Here is a 20870-nt window from a genome sequence, read left to right as displayed (position 1 = left end):
ACAATATCCCGCATATAGCATTCGAAAATTTAACTTTAACCTTTACTTTGTAATATTAATGTAATTCGTAATAATATAATTAATGTTACATTTTATTATAACGTAAAAAAATATATCTAAAAAGAAATCGCGGTAGAACTGTAGAAGTAGAGCATTGGATTCACGTGTCTTTTGTAGCCGCATTTGTCCACTAAATTTAAGATGAACTTTCTGATATTTCTGCAATCTCGCATTTACCTCGCGTGTAGCCAGGAAACTCTGCAATGGGAATCAATCGACTTCCGGCTGGCCGTGTGTAGATGTGTGGATGTGTAGATCGAAATTGAATTATACGAGTGTCAGCGTGAGTTCTCATGATCGAGGTGCTTCAGAATTAAAGGGAACAGCGTTCTGTGATGTTTATTTTGCGCAAATTCCTATAATCGTATATATACATAAATTGCTTATATATTGGGAATACTGAGTCAGACAATATTTATGTAATAATAGCTGTTTAGTTTTCTTTCTGCCGCATTTATCATAGCCCGACGATTACATTCTTGTTTGCACGTTTATTACAATGTTGACAGAAACACAGAAGTTCTGAAACTGTACTCCAACTGTCAAATTGTATCAAGTTGTTAAATAATGGATGTTTTCAGCAAAGAACACAGTTCAACATACGGTTAACTTCTGAGCGATTTTTGAAGTCCGATTTTATATTCAAAATTCTCTTAAATTTATAATTGCAAATTAAGGCAAGGATTTACATATTTGACAATTATAAATCCATGTTGCATTTTAAATCCGTACTAAAGGTGATTTGAATATAATATTGAAAACCGTCGTAGAAATCGGCTTATGTGCTTCTTGCTGGAACAACTCAATGCATATGACAACACGAAAAAAATTTCTGTAGCTGTCGTGTTTTCGAATAAGTGGAATATAAAAGGCGACCTGTAATATTTCAAATAATATAGTCAAAAATAGAATAATAGCTTGTTTATATAATTGATTTTTTTTTTTTTACGAAATATGTTATTTCAACATTTTTTATAAAGTTTTCCAATTGTTTAAATTAAAATTCTATCAAAATCCATTTGAAATCAGCTATTCCCATTATTTATTTTTTATTTGAAGCTTGTAGGAAGCTTGCAAAGTCCTTTAAATCGTCAAGCGGACAAAAAATTATCGATTATCATGGAGTGATTTGTTTGATCTTAACATCGATATTTTCATGTATCATCGCAATGTCGTAGATATTTCTGAGCACATAACTCGCATGGTCACTCTTTTACAAGACAATCGACACGGTTTTTATTTACGCGTTCTCTCTCTTCGTCGTCGAATGAGTCAGACCGGTCACCAAGAAAGGCGAGGGTTCGTCAACAGTCGGCTATACGCACACTCGCGTACGGTTCGTGTAGTTTAATGCGTGTTAAGGTTTTTATTCAGCCGCGTTTGAAGGATCGGATCAGTTACTTTGTAATTACCGATAATTGCGATCTGAAACACACTTTACACCGGAAGCACACAGATTAGTCTATCGCGGACCGTCATTTGCGCCATTTATCCGTGCTTATCCTAAATGCATGTACGTGCTCTCCTTTCTGTTTTTTACGCAGCTGTTTTACGCACGTTTTTCTTGCTCGTGCGAGATTAATTTTTATATTTTCTAATTACAACTTACAGTTAAATGGCATTATACGATTTTGTACGCGTAATTTTACACAAATCATTGCAATGATGTTGCATGTGGATAATTGCTAGCATTTTTCTAAAAAAAATTACTCGAGATCGCGCGCAATTTCCGGCACTTTGACGGATATATTTGTCAAGTTTCGATTTGACCTTCTAATTAGCAGCTAATTCATTGCGTCACCGCGTGATGTCTGAATGAGTTCTATTGAGTATTGCGGTAACGAACGCGTTTCGGTTCGTTAGCGAGCTTACCGCGGGAGCCATTAATTCGCGCGAATTTCTGACATAATTGCCGCAACGCTGCGCAAATTTTTCACGGACGATGCTGCAACCGTGCTCTCACGCATACGGATCGTCCCCGATGTAGCACAAGTTACGAATCTCGCGAGGAATGTTCTGAAACAGAATGAGAGATGCACGTTCGCATGTAACAGTTTTTACGCAGTGTGATTAGTGGAATGCGCCGTTGCAGTGCAGTTACATCATTTTCATATAAAAATGAACAATGATGTAAAAGGAAAAAAATGTGTGCGTAGGCACAGTACATTCATCTTTTTCAAGTTAAACAAAGGCATCGATTAAAATCTATTTTACAATTTATTTTATTTTTAGCTAGTAGCACACGCACGCACACACAAACACACGCACGCGCGCGCGCAGAATTTATTCTTTATTTTTTCCTTCTTTAAAAGGCATTCATCGTAGAATGTAAAAAATATTTTTTAACAGAACATCGTAGAATAATTTTATTGAAATTCTGATGTCACAATATAAGTAATTGATGCTGTCACGAAAGTTAAACTCGCATTTATATGACGACGAATGTAATGACGAAAATTTAGAATTACATCATTCGTGTCATTTTTTAAATCCATAAAAGCCTCATCCGCTGGCATTCAAAATAGCAATCGGTTGCGCTTAGCTGCGTAATGCTCGCGTTTACTATTGTCTATATTTAAAGCGTGACCTTCGTGATCTGAAAAAAAGTGACATTGCATGTGCTGCTTGCTACTGATTGGGAAAATGCGCACACTGGCTGTGCATTAAAAAAGAAACAAGTGCTATTTGTGATTCAGCATGAACTCATTGCCAGATTAACGGAATACTTTGCAAGCTTTAATGTATCAAACGTATTGATAAATTTCTGAAATTTTCTCTTTACTTTCAATCTTATTATATTGTCACAATCGTCAAATATTAATTAATTAATATCTTAAGCTTTGAAATTTCATGGAGATTCAAAGCATGCAGCACCGGCGCTGGATCAGCGTTACGCGTAGGTGCACATTTGCGTCTTTTTTTTTGTATTTTTTTTTCATCTCGCGCATTAAGGGGCATTCACGGACAACGCGCGTGTCTATTTTTGTCCGCGCTCTATTTCGGCCGCGGTATCTGGAGCTTCGGTGAGCGACAGTGGACAGATATTCTGCCAAGTAGATGCACTTAAGACGCGTGCGCCGAAGACCGAGAATAGTGCGCTGCACCGCAGGATGCGCATGTTTCATTAGCAAGTGGGACACGTTCGTCAATTATGCCCGGCACGAGTGTTATTAATTACATTGTGCCGAACGATGATAATAAACGTGATCGCAAGTCTAACATGACGAAGTGATTATGCAGGGAAGTAGACGAATAATAAAGAGAGATAATGTTTCACGGTCGATATTAATAATACTATTACTATTACTTACATCAACTGTGCTACTTCGCTATTTGAAAAAAAAATTGTTTTAGAGATATTAATTTGCACGCGTTGAATTATCATTTACATTGAGCGCACTAACGCCAGGAACTTTGAGAAAAGAAGTCTGACAAGCTTCTATTTGTGTCAGTAAAGTACCGACGTATTCATATAGGCAATTAAACCTACGCGCAATATAATGAAGAAAAATGCACTTCCAGGAACATTAAGTCTCGCGTGAGATGCATCTCGTTGAATTTTATCGCGAAACTTTTCGTCGCGGATCTTCAAATTATTCTTAGTCGCGCGGCCGAAATGACTATCACGGGGGATCCGCAATCGTGTTCTACGTAACATAGGTAACCCATTGACGCAATCATGTGAGGTGTTGCGATGCAACAAGTGGCTGACACGCATTCTGCGCGTAATTCCCGTTGTGCGTTACAACGGCCGCCCGCGCGAACAATCTTAACGATATCTTTGATAGGCGCGAGTGAGTATCAAAGATATATATCTGATTAAATGCATCGATGACTAATTTCGTTTGTATATTGCAATCACCATGACTCGTGTCTTAATCTTTGCTTTCTGCCAAGTGAAAAGAAACCGTGTGATTTTGACTGTCAATTAAATTATATTGGAATAAAAAACTAATTTTTTTTTTTATATTTAAAACGTTTTTTGAATACTCAGCAATTGACATAGCAAAATTAAATGCCAAGATTATTCAATAATTGTTTTCATGGCGTTTATTTTTAAATTATAATAAACTTAATGGATTTGTTCTCTTAAAGTTGATTTATATAGAAATTCTGTTTTGTCAAATATTAATTTCATTGATTTATTTTTCGTTTAACTAACTCTGTTTAAGAAAATGTAAACTCGGGTATAATCTGACGTTTTTCTGCATCTAATGCACCCAGTGTTCAGAAATGCGTACATCGCGCTGTTTAAGGTACAAAATTGTACGTGTCTGTGTACGTAGTTGGTGATAAAAAAATGCAGAGACTCGTATAAAGTCCTTGTCCGAAAGCGCACCACAAGTCGTCGAGAGCCGCACACACGTGGGCGCCGCAACCTTATAAGGATGCCCATAAGGAGCCTCTCTCGGCTCACCAAACCTCACCTTGCCTTATCTTATCTTACGTCATTTGCCGTCCTCGTCCGTCGAACGCTCTAATGTCTTGCATCCCAACGAAATCCATTCGCTCGCCTGCTCGCGTGCACTCCTGCGTGTAGCCCAAATTCTACTTTCCCTTGTTGCCACAGCATTACTACAATTCTTCCCACACATAGACCAGACTTAAAAAATCGGCTCTTATCGCTTTGTTCGAACATCACGATATATTCGAAACTAAGTTGGGTTTTACGAAAAGATATTGTATATGTGGCTTTCGACTCGTTTCTAAGCGTTTTTAAAGTGTATCCAAGCAAGTATCACGCGGATTATTGTATTTCTTTTTCGTAACAGCTTTTGATGAGCTTTTATGAGAGAAATATTATAAAACTGAAATATTGTAAAGAATGTTTTAAATTAAATTTTTTATGTTTCTTTAGTTGTAAAGGTGTTTTTTAGACTTCTATCACTTTATTTTTTTCCACTTTTCTAATATTAATTACGTAATCTATTTTTAATAATTAACAGTCCCGAAACTTCAATATAATTCATATACCAATATGAGAAATCACTTTGTTTGGTTTCGTTTAATTCTCTTTCATTCGGCCACGTGTATTTTGATTTCTTAGAGCGTCTCCAGAAAGAGGTAATTGGCGAAAAAAATTTGCATCTGCCGGGCAACGCAGACGGAATTGGAACGACCGTGAGTCGCGATAGAAAGTAAATCGGAGGCGGTACACAATGGTCTCGCGAACATCTCTTTTCAAGCGTTATTCCCATCGCTGGAGAATGCGCGAGAGCAGGAAGCGAAACTGTCGGTCCGTCGTTCGTCCACGAACGATTAAACAGTGAAACGTTCACGTGACATCGCTGCCGTTAAATAGCAAAGGCGACTGCATCGATCTCTCATTTGCATCGCGCGCATCGATTTTCGGCAAAACTGCAATTTTGTCGAACAGGAATTTCTATAACGCGCAAGACTATCGACGTAAGCAGCATTATCGTTGAATTCCACTTAAATCCTGATTGATCGCGAATTGTGATCCTTATTCTTTATTAAAAAGTCTATGACATAATTTAGCTAGGAAGCAGGACTTAATCTATGTGGGTCGCGTATACTAGGCATGCCAAGTGCATTATTTTATTCTGCGGCTTCAAGAAAATTGTGAAAGACATTGTAGATGAAATATAGTAAAGCGGTTGTCAGAGATCACCACGTGTAATACAAGAAGGGCGATACGCTCGATTTTGGCATTTCGCCAAGGCACGCTCGATACTTGTCTTTATCAGTTTTACGAAGAAAACGGGACATTGTTCGACAGCGGTTTCACCTTCACAGAATGTGAGAACTTTAAGCGCATACGGGAATCGGAAAACATTGCTGGAAAGTGTGATAATTTAATGTAACGCACAGTTATGCGAAGTACCGTTTGTTATACATAGATAACATTCTATTTACTGTATAGGGGTGCTATTTGCAAATTGCCATTACTAATAACTTCCGCCGTTTTCTGCCAATCATTTATTTACAGAAAATCCAATTTGTTCCTTTCTCCTTTTCATTAGTGCTTTTGAATGCAACTATGTGGGCACGTGTACACACACATACATACTATCGTAGCTCGTTGAACATGGTAGTCAGCTGTTTGGCATCAGTGCCCGTTGGTAACCCAGCTGAAGAACTTGGTATTTGAGCTAGACTTCGTCAGGTCGGTAACAAGCTCGAGTTCTCCAGCAAGTGGCGGTTCTCCGTGTCTTCGTCGAGAACTAAAGAAGGTCGGTCTTTTTCTTCCACCTACGCAACCACATGCGTGATATTCATTCACACTTCTGTGTAGCATTTAGTTAAACTCAACCGCATGAAGAAAAAAGAAGCATTCAGTATAAAAATGCAGTTGAATATAGATGTTTATTTTGAGAGAATGTCTGTGTAAACATTCATTTATCGCTAATAAATTTGTTCTTATTAGTTATTTAGCTGATTTTAAAAATTTTTTAGAGCTTAGTTATTTATTTGTATTTTTTCTTATTTAGGCTAAAAGTTCTTATTTATGTTTTAACTTTGCAAAGTATTCGCTAGATTTACACAATATAATTTTTTCATTTTCATTTTGTTGATGTCGACGATATTTGAGGTGTATTGAGTGATAATCAGCATCAATGTACACACATATTGTACAAAGTATCATTCCCTTTAAAGTCTGCTTTGCATCGACGATATAACGTAACATCATGTCCGCTTTACACAGGACGGATCTACGGCAGGAAGCCGCTGCTTAAATTTAATGTTCAATAGACCGTGCGGCTGGACCCCCGAACCGAGCATTTTAATGCCTCGTTTAATCGGGATGCAACTGAAATGCATTTGAATCGAAATCAGAGTGGTGACGCGTGCCGATCGAATCACCATCTCCACTGTTATTTCCGTCACGATTTTGCTATAGTATTCTGCATGAATATATACATCTGATTGTTCAGACAAACAGATAATTGATTAATCAAATTTTATCACTAACAATTACGTTGATTAAATTTTTTTCAAAAGTTATTAATTCTGTATTTTTGTAGATATGATTAATTCTTTTATAATACAAGAAGTTGTAATTATTTTAATTAATTAATATTGAATTCAAAAACTTATGTAACTAGGATCAAGATTTTATATAAAAATTCAGAAGTTGAGGCATAGCGAAGAGAAAAATACTTACGACGATCGTACCTGTCGAAGGGAGGAACACGTATTTCCGCGATGCAGCAGTTAGAGCTGCATGTGTAGAAAAGGCTCGACTTCCGAGTGCACTGTAAATAAATATGGGCTCGTACCGAGTGGTCACGCATCGGGAGCCTCGAGTCACACATCGCGAATACTAGATGAGCCTGGTATTACATATACCGTAAAAGATCGACGGCGATCTATCAAGTTGCCCGAGATATATTTCTCCTTCAAGGTTTGGAATCTTTTCTGTGTACATATTTGAAATAATGCGATTCAAGACTCGGCGGGATTCGAAATCGCCTTATATGTCTGGGACGAAGCTTCTTAAAATTGAGCCGTCAGAGTAAAGTATCGACAGAAAATTCATACTGTGATATATTGAGAAAATACTTTTTACAGAACTTACATTAATTCTTAATCAAAAGTATATATTCTTTTGCAAAAAAATTGATTCTAAACTTGCCAAATTTATAAAATAAATTACATATTCTCAAATTTTTTATTTTCTACTTATTACTACAATTGTATTAGACGCTGGGAAAGTCAGTCGCTAAAATTTGCACGGTGCCGTTCAATCATTAACAAGGTTCCGTTAATGTCCCTCATTATCGTTCGTGGTGTAATCGACGATTCGCATCAGCCGCGGCGTCAGTTCACCTCCGACCATCGCGCGGCATGCTCATTTTGTTGCTTTAGACAATTTCTCGTCCTGAAATAACCCCTAAATTATTTGCCGTACGGTCGCTCGGGGACTATTCTGTATCGATTCCTCGAGTGACATTCGTGCCACCGGTGGTGCCGCAAAAATTTACGTCGATCGCGACATTAACCTTCACAATATTAAACATGCGCAGGAAGATACAATCAATATCACACATTTGATAGATTTTGATTAATTGGCTATCCTTCAGCTGATTACATGTGAATCGTAGTGGTATATTTTCCAGTTCTACAGTTGACCAATGTTTTGTGATTGCATTGGACTTTTATTATGTCTTTTAATTTGATATGACGCTGGTATTTCAACGGTATTTCTTTCTGACCGAATAATTCGCGTACATCCCGTTGGGCGGAATCGGTATCGTAACCGATAGCGCATAACGTGCGATCTCATCGAGGCGAGCCGAGAAATTGTTTATAGGTCCCTGAAGTGGGGGCCCCGCACCGGGCAAAATTATTCGCTGGGCGTCATAATAAATGCGTGTATGAAACGCTGCTTGGTGAGCGTTGTCAGTCGATCGCACGACGTTGACATCGCGAGAGTATCGCCGATTTTTCCTGATGGCTGTGTCGTTCAATTTGTAAACGCGTGAAGTTTCGGTGGACATTAATTATCGCCCTAGTTTCGCTCTATTAACTACTTCACCGTGTTATACGCTTCGTAACGACCGCGCTCGGGTATTTTGCGAGTTGCGAGTGCTGTGAAAAATGCAATTAAACTTCAGGGAATTGAGAAAATAGATTTAAGCTTATATGTAATTATAAATTTAAGGGAAATTTATAAAGCTCTCGCGTAAGGTAAAAATGTAAATTTTTTAATTTTTATTTAAAGTTTTATATGTCTTTGAGATAAGCTAGAAAATAAAATGATTATAATTATTAATTGTAGAAGAGATATATAAAATTACAATTTGAAAATATTTTGAAGACTAGATATTAAATAAAGAATATTTTGTAATATTCTATCAAGTTTAACATTAATTCTTTACATTTCAAATATTATTTATTACGTTGTCTATAAATTCATAAATCAAACACAACGAGCATTCTTCGCAAAAGTACATTTAATTTTGAAAGAGCGTTCGCTAATGTGAACGAGTTGCCAAAGAATAATTGTCGATTGCGTCGAGTTTCGAAGACGCAATGCAAGAAAGAACGCGTCTTTCGACCCTCCCTTCGTTTTTTTAAGATCGGAGCGAAACGTTCCGAAAGAATTCGATGACTTTTCGCCGCGGCGTCGCGCGGGCCTCGACCGGATTAAACTTGTACATTCCTGCAAGGAACCGAAGAAGCGAATCGATCGTGCGAGTCGTCTACAGTCCTTCGTTGCCTTTGATTCAGTAGTACTTCCAGTGATTTCTGCCTTGCGATAGTAGAAACATATCGAAGTTTGAGCAAATTGTCATCGATGACGAAATGATGTGAATGTCGTATCAATCTTTCTATTGCTTTTAACAGTGTAACACGAGCTGATTGCAGAGAGACATTACGAGATGAATGTAACGATATAATTTGTGAGAATTATACGAATACTAGAATTCCATCTCGGAGTTATTGATGACAAGATAATGTGAATCTGTCTTGCAAAATCCAGTTTCCACGCCGATTTTAGCACGCAATATGGGTTGGTTATCTCTCTGCGTTTGTGGCGCAAAAGGGAACTTTGACGACGAGAAGGCTAAGAAGAGCGGAAAACGCAAAAAATATAAGAAATCCAAGAAACATTTTGAACAGGAAGATTTCTCGCATAAAGCGCCGCCGCTTTCTATCGATGAGTCTTTGCTCAAATTACAAGATGAGCAGCAAATCGAAAAGGAAACTGTGAAAGATAGATGGACGAACGCGTCAGTTGTCGATCGTTTCGATGACTACGCTAAAAATCAGATTGACGGAAATAATCGAATTAGTCCAACGAAAATCGACGATTTGCCGAATAATCCTTGGTCTTATCAAATCCATGAAGATCGTGGGAACTTGGAGGAATCTCGCAAGAACTCGGAAAGAAGCGTGGACGAATCCGATCGGGAGACACGTGGTATCGATTACAACGCGGTGCTGCAGTCGAGATGTGCATTGAGCACAACTGACGAAGATGAGAAACAGGTCAAGTATATCTTGAACGAGAAAGAATACGACGAAAAGACTCTGGACGAGTCTATCTCGAGATCGGTGGCATCCGGAGAGCCCGAAGATTTATCGTGGACATCAGAAATTGAGGACAAACAGGATATGTTCGTAGAATCGAACATTGACAGGAAGTCCGAGGAGAGAACCTCCTCCAGGATTAATTTCTCCAAGGATCAAGAAAACTTGAAAGGGAAAATTTCATCAAGGAAGCAATCCAGAAACGTTCTTCCGCCGATCAAAGGAAGATCCTGCGTCGAGACGCGCAATTGCTTTGATGAGAAATCGCAAGGACACAAAGAGACGAATAAATTTGGTTTTAAGAAAACCCCGGTGCTTTGCGAACAGAGAGAGATTCGGCAGAAACTGAACTCGTGCAGTTTCGAGATTCGACCGTTCGAAGATGAAGAGCGAGGTGGAAAAACGAGAACCCACGGCGAGGGATCCATGATACCTAGACTTGCGTTCTCCACGCGACTTGATCGTGGGAATTCAATCAAGAGCGATAGGAATAAATCGAAAATTGTGCAAAACGGTACATTATAGTGCGAACAGCACAGAGCTTCGTAGGATATTTAATAAAAACATCGTGCAAAAAAGTAAAATTCTCGAATTTAGGAATAAAAAGATAATCTTTGTTGTAATTATTCTTAAAAAGTATTGATTCCAAATTTTATAATTTTTGGAATTTTGCATTCTCTTTACGATTAAAGGATAAGATCATTTTTAATTTATTTAATTTGGAAAATTTAATGATCTATTTATGATGCATATTTATAATCAGCATTTAAGTTGCTTTAGAAAGTTGCTTTAGAAGTCGCGATTACTGGAAATATTTTATGCTGTAATTTAAAACATCGCATGCTTGTCAGCATTGATGAATGCATTGGTTGAGTGATCATTATATCCGCATTATTACTGCAGTCCTAACATATTACAATGTACAATTTTTGTTTCAGGTCGCGTTCACTCAGCAGTCATCTCTGGTGTCAATTTAGACCAGCGCACCGTAACCGTAGAATGGTTCGAGAGAGGGGAAACCAAAGGCAAAGAGGTAAGTGCGCTCATAAATTACTCTATAGCATTTGCTACTGCATTAAAAGGTTACAAAATTAAAGTATTTTTTAAGTTGAAAATAAAATTTTATTGAAAAATTTTTACATTAAAGGACTAAAAGATTTATATAAGTCAAATGTATATTAGAAATTCTTAATTCTTCTTTTCTATCAGAATTAATTGGAATTGAGATAAAATTTAATTAATTAATTTTTTACACATATATTAAACAGAGAATAATATCGAGAATGTCTTTGTCAAAATAATATGAAAGTAGATGATTTTCCATCACAATCTTGTTTCGTGCTCTTTGCCAAAAAATACGTAATACCAAACATAGATCGCATGCACATGTTATCGTGTTTTCATTTGTTTAGCGTTTGTTAAAAATGCCACTATACGTTAATGTTCACAATCTCCAGTCGAATTGTAATATTTCAATTGTACACCATCGTAGGTCACGGTTATTTAGCTATTTTCAATTTTGTGCATTATGCAATGCCACGGGGCAGTCCGTTAATGGGAGCGCGAATCTATTTCCGACAGGCTTGATAGTCAGGTCTATCGTCAGTCAAGTCGGTTCGGCTGAGTGTGGCTTTTGCAAAAAGTCGCAACGCTTTACAGCGCGGAGATAAGACTTGTACAAACGCAATTTTTTTAATCAAGCATACAATAATCTTGTGTCTTGCTTCAATATAGCAAACTATGATGCGAATTTTGTTTAATTCTTCGTGACAAGTGTTTAATGTTAAATATTTATTTATTTTAAATCTGTTGCTTGGCTAGGAAGTTTTTTGGAGATTCTACTATTTTTATGCATAATTGTGCAGTATGCGTGATTAATTGTGTCGCAAAATATATGTTTGTTTACAAATAATGCATCAGCAAAAATTTATTTCGCGCCGAAAAGTAATTAATATGTCTAATTTGCTTAATTTGTTAAATATAGAATTCTAAATTTATTGCTCTCATACAAACAATGTTTGTTTTACTTTTATATATTGCAAGGTCAGGACGGAATAGATATTGAATTAATAATTATCAGATAATAATAGTTATCAGATAATACAAAATGATAAGTTTATTTGATAAAATGATAAGTTTACGTGATATCTATTAAAAGGAGTTGACAACCTAAAAATATTTAGATTCGTGTGCTTTTTTAGGTGGAGATCGACGCGATTCTCGCCCTGAATCGCGATTTGAACCAAAAGGTGATGGGACCACCACAGGCGATGAACGACCATATGTTAGCATCGAGGGCAAGGGTACGTATAATTTAAAGTTTTATTAAATAGTACTAACGGTCAAAGAATGCGTTTTGAATCATTTCCAAGTCTAATAAATATCCGTATAAACATCAGATTTGGAAGACACTATTGCATCCACTTTTATTTCTCTTAAATCATAAAAGTTTCTTAAAATTAAATTAGAATGCGTGTAAACAAATGTCGCCGACTTAATGGCACGATATAATGAAACTTGTTTCATCATATAAATATTATTTCATAATGAGTTCTATAAATTTGGAAATTGGAATGTATATTAATCTAACGAATTTCGACCAAGTAGATTAGCAATAAACAGTGCTATTAGGTGGTCTAGTTCGCGAGATACTCGTGATATTATTAATTTAGACGTTGATCTGTGAATGACGGGGGGTTGCCTGCTACTTCGTCGAATCGGGGTTTAAATGCATCCGCGTAAATTCCCGGTCGATCATCGACTGGCCCGGTGAATTCTGTTTACTGGTTGCCCGGGCTACGTGCGAATAACCTCGCTCCTAATATGGAAAGAATAATCCGATCCCACGTCTCGTAGCGTTTACACCGTGGTAGACATGTTCCAGTACTTGTACGTCTTTCAGGTAGGAGTCCCCGTCACTTGTAATCGACTTTCCACAGGTTTTTAAATTCGGCGCGATGATAATGCGACATCCGATCTTGTCACATCCCCGCCTTTTCCGTCACGTGGAGCGTCTAAACAAGCAATGTGCAGTACAAAATTTATATTGTGTGTTGACCTTTCTTTTTTGTTCTTCCTGAACCGAAGATTCATTCATGTAAATTTTGGTTTTATTCTAAAAGTTTTATTATGTGAATTTGAGTTCTTTATTAACAATACTTTTGGACAACATATGACAGTCACAGTGCGTTCAATATATATGCTACAAATGTCTCGAGAATAGCGTGCTTTTTCTGAAGCAAGGCTTTTGAATTATTTTTGGACTGAGAATGAGAACGTTTACTTCGAGTTTATTAAAGTCGATAAAAGTCGAATTTATCGACTTCTAGAATAGTCTGCATTTATACATGAAACAACAAAATTTATCAACTTTGAAGAATATGTCTAAGGTATTTAATATAGAATTTATTGTTCATGCAAAAAAAAAGTTAGAATTTGGCAGAATCGACGACAGGATTGAAGGACCTTGAGTCCTGATTTGTACCCAGGATCCGAATGATAAGCACGAGTGTCCAAAGAATAATTTATAATTCTAGAAAATATATAAATTTTCTCGAGAAATACGTCAATCGGCGTAAGCTAAAGCTCGCGTATCGCTCTCTCACTAACATGGTAACACCTTTTTTTTCTCCATGGACGCTGCTCATAATCACGGACCTCGTGTCGACGATGGACCATCGACATCACTTCCGGGCAAAACCGGTTGATAACAAACCGATTTCGAAAACGAAACTCACGTCGTCTCGGCCATCGTTCATCCGCTCCACAAAATTGCCGTCTTTCTTGACGACTTTTCCCCTCATCGATTCCCTCGGCATCCTTTGTTTTGATCGGCGGGTTAATTGTTCGTCGATTGCGATTTACGTAAAATTGGCCGTGACTGCGACCTTCGGATAAAAGGAGCCGGACTCCTCGGCTGAGGAGGACGAGGGGGTCGACGAGTCGGAGAACCAAGAAGAGGGCTCCCTCGGACGCCATGGCGGTCACACCGCAAGAAACGGCCTCGCATCCGCAACGCTTCCTGTACGAGTCACATCTCGTCTCTCGGTAACGCGCACCTCTTCCCCCGCAACGACACAACAAAAATTACTGTAGCACACAATCCCTCACCATGTTCCGCAGACGCGATCCAATCGCCGAACTGATTAGCATTTTCGAAACACTCGGTTTTGCTACTTTCATGATATTCTTTTATATATCGCGAATCAATTTTTGTAAAAATTATTTACCCCGCGGAATGAAAATTTAGATAAGATTATGTAAAAGAGATCGGAACAATTGAATCAGAGTTCTTTGTTAAATTCATCGCAATAGATTTATTATTTACAGTCATTGCAATGCTCTAAACTTTTTGAAATTAACGCAAATTTTCCGTAAATATTTATATCGCGAAGTACTATTCTAAAAAATAAAACTGAGTTATATATATTATCTGAATTATTACAAGTTGAGTCGTGCACACAAATCTTGGAGTTTTGAGAAAACTTTATCGTACAAAAGATACTGAAAGAGCGTTTGCTTTCTCTCGCACCTTCTCTCTATCACAAACCTAATATCGGCTTTTCCAAAACGCCCACCTACCAGAGCACCAGTCACCAACATTTCTTTTCACCCCGTCCGCACTCGATTTCGAATTTCGATCAAGTCTCGATGGATGGATATTCTAACGAACGGCCGATTGATTAACGGAGAGCTTTACAATGTTCATTTATTTTGATCCGTCGGACTGCGCGATTTCGTTGAACAAAATAAAAATTGCGCAGCGATTGCTCAATAACGAAGGTAGATTGAAAACCGTGTTATGGCGATCGATATATAAGAAGAACGCATGAGCGCTATTAAATGAGCGATCGATAAACTGTACTTTATCTCGCGTAACGTCTGCCAGAATGTCAGATTAATGACGCAGGTGTCGCGAAAAAAAAATGTATTATACACTTGGCTTCGAGAGAGAAGCACCGTTTTATTTTTTCATTTACAGCACTTTTTAGATGTAAATCAGTACACCCCTCTTCGCTGCACAAAACCATCACTATTCTCTTTAATCAAGTGGTTGAATGTAGTCTTTCTTTTTATTTCCAGCACTCCACCAGACCATCTATTCCAGTGAAAGGTATGTGGCAACAATATTGATTATCCTTTCCTATTTTGTCGTGCTTTGTTAAGTAAGCGGTATAGTTTACATTTTTAATTTTACCGAATTTTACCGCGAAAGAGAAGAGAGCGCGCGACATTTGTATTTTCGCGTTTCGGAAAGTTTCCACCGTAAAATGAAGCCTTGAATATCAGAATTGTAAATTGCATTACCAAAGCAATTAACACGAAGTTAGCGAAATCAGGCTAATTGTATGCGTTTACGCGCGGTCTTGCCAATATTTCTTCGCCGCTGTCGCGTTTAAAAAAAGGAAGATTAATGAGCACAGATTTCCGTAATTTTTTTATTTGCACGAATGAGCGCTCTATGATTTGTAGAACTTTCGCGCTCGATAAGTCAATTTCGTGGTCGGACACCGCAACGGAGCGGTCCCGGTGTGTGTCGTCGTTGCTTCACCTAAATAAACCAAGTAGCGACGAGGTGCTGCACGTGTGTGTATGGTCGAACCGTGACTATCGATATTCGTGCGCCGTATACGAAGCAGGTAGCACAAGGGCAAGGACCCCGGCGATACGGAGGAACATATAGCGCGACGTGTAGAGCACTCGCGAGCACTTGGGGGGTGCACCTCGCCGCTGCTCCTCATTGCTGACCCTCTCTCGGACACTGTTCGATCTACCCCGCCAGCAGTGCGCATTTCCCGGGCGAACGTCTTGCTTCGCTGATCGGTTTTTAAGAAATTCAAGAGATTTCGTACGTGCTCGCGTGTTCGCCCCGCCATGAGATTCGATCCGCTCGCCTATTGCTTCAAGAGAAAAAATAAGATTCGTAACAACGAAAATACAGACGTCGCCGGCGATAATCAGATCTTGACGCTTCGAATCGAAGACGATGACGCCGGTAATTTGTATGACCAATCTCGTTCTAGAGAGTTTTTCGCAATTTGGTTGCAATCGAATAAAAATGTGCGCTTTATTCTTTTGCAATTCTTATTCTAAAATCAGCATGAGGAGGAAGTAAGTGTAAAAGTAGTTTCGCGAGTTTTGTGAACACCAGGCAGCAGAATTTTGAAAACTTTTTAAAATTTTTATTCTTTTGTAATATCAAAAAAACACAGAAATGCTAAAAAAATTACGAGAAAAACCGAGCATAAAGTGCGATAAATTGTGTGAAGTTAAAAAGAATTCACGTTTGAATTTCGGTTGAATTCATATTCTTTGGAATTTTCATCAAAGTCAATTCGATCGTTATGCAATAAGGAGGACCGTACAGGCGACATTAATAATCTTCGTATCCTTGTTTCAGCTGGTTCAAATAGGCAATTGTCACGGCCGACCAGCCGTCCGACGAACATAATGTCATCGACTACGTCAGTGAACGGGCACGGTGACTCGGTTTCCGGACTCACTGGACGTCGGGAAGTCGAAAACATGTTGCCGACGCCGACGGCGATCACGCAATACAATCTAGCAACGTCGCTGCAAAACAAACAGCAGAAACAGGCGCAACAGCAGCAGCAGCAGCAACAACAGCAACAGCTGCAGCAGCAACAAACACAGGTGGAGAACGGTCGGAGTAAGCGGTCCAATGTCGTCAAGGAAGTCGAGAGACTGAAGAAGAATCGAGAGGAGAGAAGACAGCGGCAGGCGGAATTGAAAGAAGAGAAGGAAGCGTTGATGAACCTGGATCCAGGGAATCCGAATTGGGAGTTCCTCGCCATGATAAGGTTGATATTGACCTATGCATTTCGTCAATCAAACTTTACGTATTTCGATCAATATTTTGTTATTCTCCGCGACGAATCGATCGCGATGTTAGATATTAATCTTGTCGTATTTCACAGAGAATACCAGAACAGTATAGAGTTCAGACCGTTGCGGGAGACCGACGCCGTGGAGGATCACCAGATCACTGTGTGCGTGCGAAAGCGTCCGCTCAACAAGAAGGAGCACACGCGCAAGGAGATCGATGTGATCAGCGTGCCCAGCAAGGATCAAATGGTGGTGCACGAACCCAAGTCCAAGGTCGATCTCACTAAGTATCTCGAGAATCAGATCTTCAGATTTGATTACGCGTTCGACGAAACGTGCAACAACGAGATAGTGTACAAATACACGGCCAAGCCGTTGGTGCAAACGATCTTCGAGGGCGGTATGGCCACGTGTTTCGCGTACGGCCAGACCGGTAGCGGTAAAACTCACACCATGGGCGGCGACTTCAATGGTAAGACGCAGGACTGCAAGAAGGGCATCTACGCCATGGTTGCCAAAGACGTATTCAAGTGCCTGAAATTGGCAAAGTATCGGCCCCTGAATCTGGTCATTTCCGCTAGCTTCTTCGAGATCTATTCCGGCAAGGTGTTTGATCTCTTGGCGGACAAGGAGAAGCTGAGAGTCCTGGAAGATGGCAAACAGCAGGTTTGTGGTTCATACCGAAGTCAGAAGCTCGACTCGAGTTCGGCTTTGATCAAATTACTTGTATTTATTGACAGGTGCAAATAGTTGGCTTGACGGAAAAGGTTGTGGAAACTTGCGATGAGGTGCTAAAGTTAATACAGCACGGAAATAGCGCCAGAACGAGCGGTCAGACGAGCGCCAACTCCAACTCTTCGAGATCGCACGCGGTATTCCAAATAATAGCGCGTATCCCGGGAACGCACAAGGTGCACGGGAAGTTCTCGCTCATCGATCTCGCTGGTAATGAAAGGGGTGCTGACACGTCGTCTGCTAATAGACAGACTCGTGAGTAAATGTGTGCTTAATTATAAACAATGTGAAGCCGCGCGAATAGCTGCAATTAATGATTCAAACCCATCTTCGCCTTCTGACATTATTGTGATTTGAGATTTTGAAATTTTTAGGAATGGAAGGTGCTGAGATCAATAAATCTTTATTAGCGTTAAAAGAATGTATACGTGCGTTAAGCCGTAAGGGCACGCATTTGCCTTTTAGAGCGAGCAAATTGACTCAAGTGTTGAGGGACAGTTTTATCGGTGAAAAATCAAAGACATGCATGGTAAATTATTCGATAATTACAATCACAGTGGTATTGAGTGAGAAACGGACCAACATTCATTTACATTATAGATAGCAATGATTAGTCCTGGAATGAGTTCCTGCGAGCATTCCTTAAATACGTTGAGATACGCAGATCGGGTGAAGGAATTAGCGGCGACGGATCCTACAGAAATAAAAGCTTCGCCGACGGATGACGATCGGGGTATAAAGATCGAGGAACAGGCAAACAACAGTGTGTTATCGGATAGCGATTTAGCGCAGCTTCGATCTCTCAACGTGAGCAATTATATTTTTCGCATGCGTAAAGATTTTACACATTAAAAATGACACGAATAGTTAAATATTATTCGTAGATTGTTTATGAAACATATTTAAAGCAAAGTAACAGATAATTTTTTTTTTACAGGAAGGTGAACTATCACAAGATCTATACACCTTCCACGAAGCGGTATCCGCTCTGCAGTTGCTCGAAGAAGAAGTGTTGGATACACACAAATTGGTCATGGATGATACGACGAAATTCCTTAACGACTCCCACAGCTTGTTCAGTGCGACTCATGAAGTGGACTACGACCAAGAAGGTAAGACAAATTTGTTTCCACTTGTGTGTTTACGTTTTTCTATTCGCCTGTCGCGTTTGTTTCCACTTTTATTTCTTACATTGCATTCCGAACAATGCAAAAAGAATAAAATAAATGTTTTCGATGTGTTTTTCCCGTTTCACGTGATTATCACGCAACGAAAACATTCTTTTTTTTGGACATATCAAAGAAATTTATTTTCGAAAATCAAACGTTAATTTTAACATATTTTGAATAAGAGCTTTTAGTCGGTCAGGTTACTTGCGAAGATTTACATAGTAGACATTCGTAGGTAACATTTAATGATAAGTACGAATCTTCCTAAGTGATGATTTGTCACTTTTGTATTCTTTGAGATTAGTCTGCCAATAATTTATAATAGAAACTCTCAAAAAAGTACGAGATGCTGTACTTGCCGGTATCACAGTGCATGGCATTTTATGACAGATTCGCGCAGTAAGACTAAAGCAAATGCAATCGCCATGTTAAATCGCCAGCGGAGAGGCAGCGACTCGATAAGTGCGACGTTAATGATAAACGACGACACGGACAGCGATGAACAGATGGTCGTAAACGTGACGGGAGTAGGTAAAACCGCGCGGAATGTTTTCAAGTCACCCTGGAAGGATGAGACGGAGTCGAGAAGCGATGAAAGCTTGTACGACACTGAGGAGGATTTAAAAGCTCCCCCTTGCACACCTGTAAGATCCAATGTTAATACCAGGAGAAGCATAACGACGGGTCGAATTGCCAAAAGAAATTCAATTAATAAGAATACGCCCTTAACAGGGCGTTCAATTGAAAAATCTAATCAAAGTCAACGGATCAAATCCGGAAAAAAGAAATCACAAAAATATCATTGGTCCGGTAAATTTCATGCTAAAGCAAACCTGTTTCCTGAAGATACACCTGCTGAACTGTACGGGAACAATCATCTTACGAATTACAATTACACCAGCAAGGATTTCGAGAAAAAGAAACCGACGAACAAGGAAGACATTTTCTATTCAAATAAATTCGATCCGCGAACTAATTACGATTTGTGGAAAGATAAGCGAAAGATCGACGGCAATATCAACTTCCAGTCTTATACAATTGACTCTTGCACGAACAAATTTAATAAAGTTGATCATTTTAAAGACTACGATACCGAACAGCATAACGTCACAATGCCGGCAACGTTTTCTGACATTATTGTAACAATAAGACGAAAAACGAAAAATATAAATGATAAAAACGACATATACGATATTAACAAAGAGACTAAACTTTGTAATACCAAAGAATTCGCTGATTTTTCAAAGAATATTAAATTGAAAATTATTAATCCGCAAAAGCAATCTGCTATCCGATCACATTGCTGTAAAGTATGGCGTCTTCTATTGTCATTCTTGAAAAATGTTATTTTATTTTCACTGTTGCCCGGGGCGTATATTATGTTTTTCCTTTATTTACAAGGGACGGAAAATAAAACACAGAATGACATATAATTGTCTGCATAAGACAGTCATGCTTAAGTCAAGCTTAAGTGTTTAAATAATGGTTTTAATTTTATACTTTATATTAATTACATTTTTATAGGTTTATGTTACAATATATTGAAATTTACGTTTTTTATTTTTTGTAAAAATATTATACTAGTGTAAAAGATTATCTGGAATGTTATTATATAATTTTAATTTTATAAAAGTGCATCTTTTTAGTTTTAGCACTTGCTGTTTGAGCACTGATTGTTTGAGCACTTGTTGTTTAAAATTAGCATGTCTTCAACACTAATTCTGTGTGTGCTGTAGTAATATTACATTAAGTATATTTTGATTTTACAATCGCATTTCTTCTGCAAAGCGCAGCACTCATCGTTTAGTTTATTTTAATATAATATTTGTTACGAAATGTATAATATTTGCATAAACATATCATAGATATTTTAAACTACGTCACTCTTTTATCAAGTTTAATAATATTAATAATTTTTATAAGAAAGCGACTAAAAGGGCATATACTGTTTTATTTTGTATATATCGCCAATCAAAGTTTTTTATATGCCTATGTATTACTTTAAAAAATATATCGCATTGTATCTATAAAAGAAATTTGATGTAATACCAGAAAACCTTA

The 20870-nt window shown here is 38.3% G+C and overlaps 1 protein-coding gene across 8 annotated transcripts in view; it reads left to right on the top strand.

Annotated features, from left to right (window-relative positions):
* LOC105679811 (kinesin-like protein 10A) overlaps window positions 1-20870 on the top strand; it is a 30328-nt gene that overhangs the window by 5438 nt on the left and 4020 nt on the right. Inside the window, exons 1-12 of one of the 8 annotated variants that reach the window (XM_067361122.1) lie at window positions 8772-10573; window positions 10998-11092; window positions 12261-12362; window positions 13960-14106; window positions 15142-15172; window positions 16460-16880; window positions 16998-17571; window positions 17646-17895; window positions 18015-18169; window positions 18241-18447; window positions 18578-18752; window positions 19200-20865. In XM_067361122.1, the coding sequence (XP_067217223.1) occupies window positions 9535-10573; window positions 10998-11092; window positions 12261-12362; window positions 13960-14106; window positions 15142-15172; window positions 16460-16880; window positions 16998-17571; window positions 17646-17895; window positions 18015-18169; window positions 18241-18447; window positions 18578-18752; window positions 19200-20242 (4239 nt within the window). In that variant the 5' untranslated portion in view covers window positions 8772-9534 and the 3' untranslated portion in view covers window positions 20243-20865. Of the gene's footprint in view, window positions 1-8771; window positions 10574-10997; window positions 11093-12260; window positions 12363-13959; window positions 14107-15141; window positions 15173-16459; window positions 16881-16997; window positions 17572-17645; window positions 17896-18014; window positions 18170-18240; window positions 18448-18577; window positions 18753-19199; window positions 20866-20870 lie in introns of those variants that run through there. The other 7 variants (XM_012380074.2, XM_067361126.1, XM_012380075.2 and 4 more) reach the window with 7 other exon arrangements.

Source organism: Linepithema humile, chromosome 1 (assembly GCF_040581485.1).
Source record: "Linepithema humile isolate Giens D197 chromosome 1, Lhum_UNIL_v1.0, whole genome shotgun sequence".
NCBI lineage: Eukaryota > Metazoa > Arthropoda > Insecta > Hymenoptera > Formicidae > Linepithema > Linepithema humile.
The sequence above is the reverse complement of the archived record's forward strand: the minus strand, read 5'-3'. Positions and strand labels throughout refer to the sequence as shown.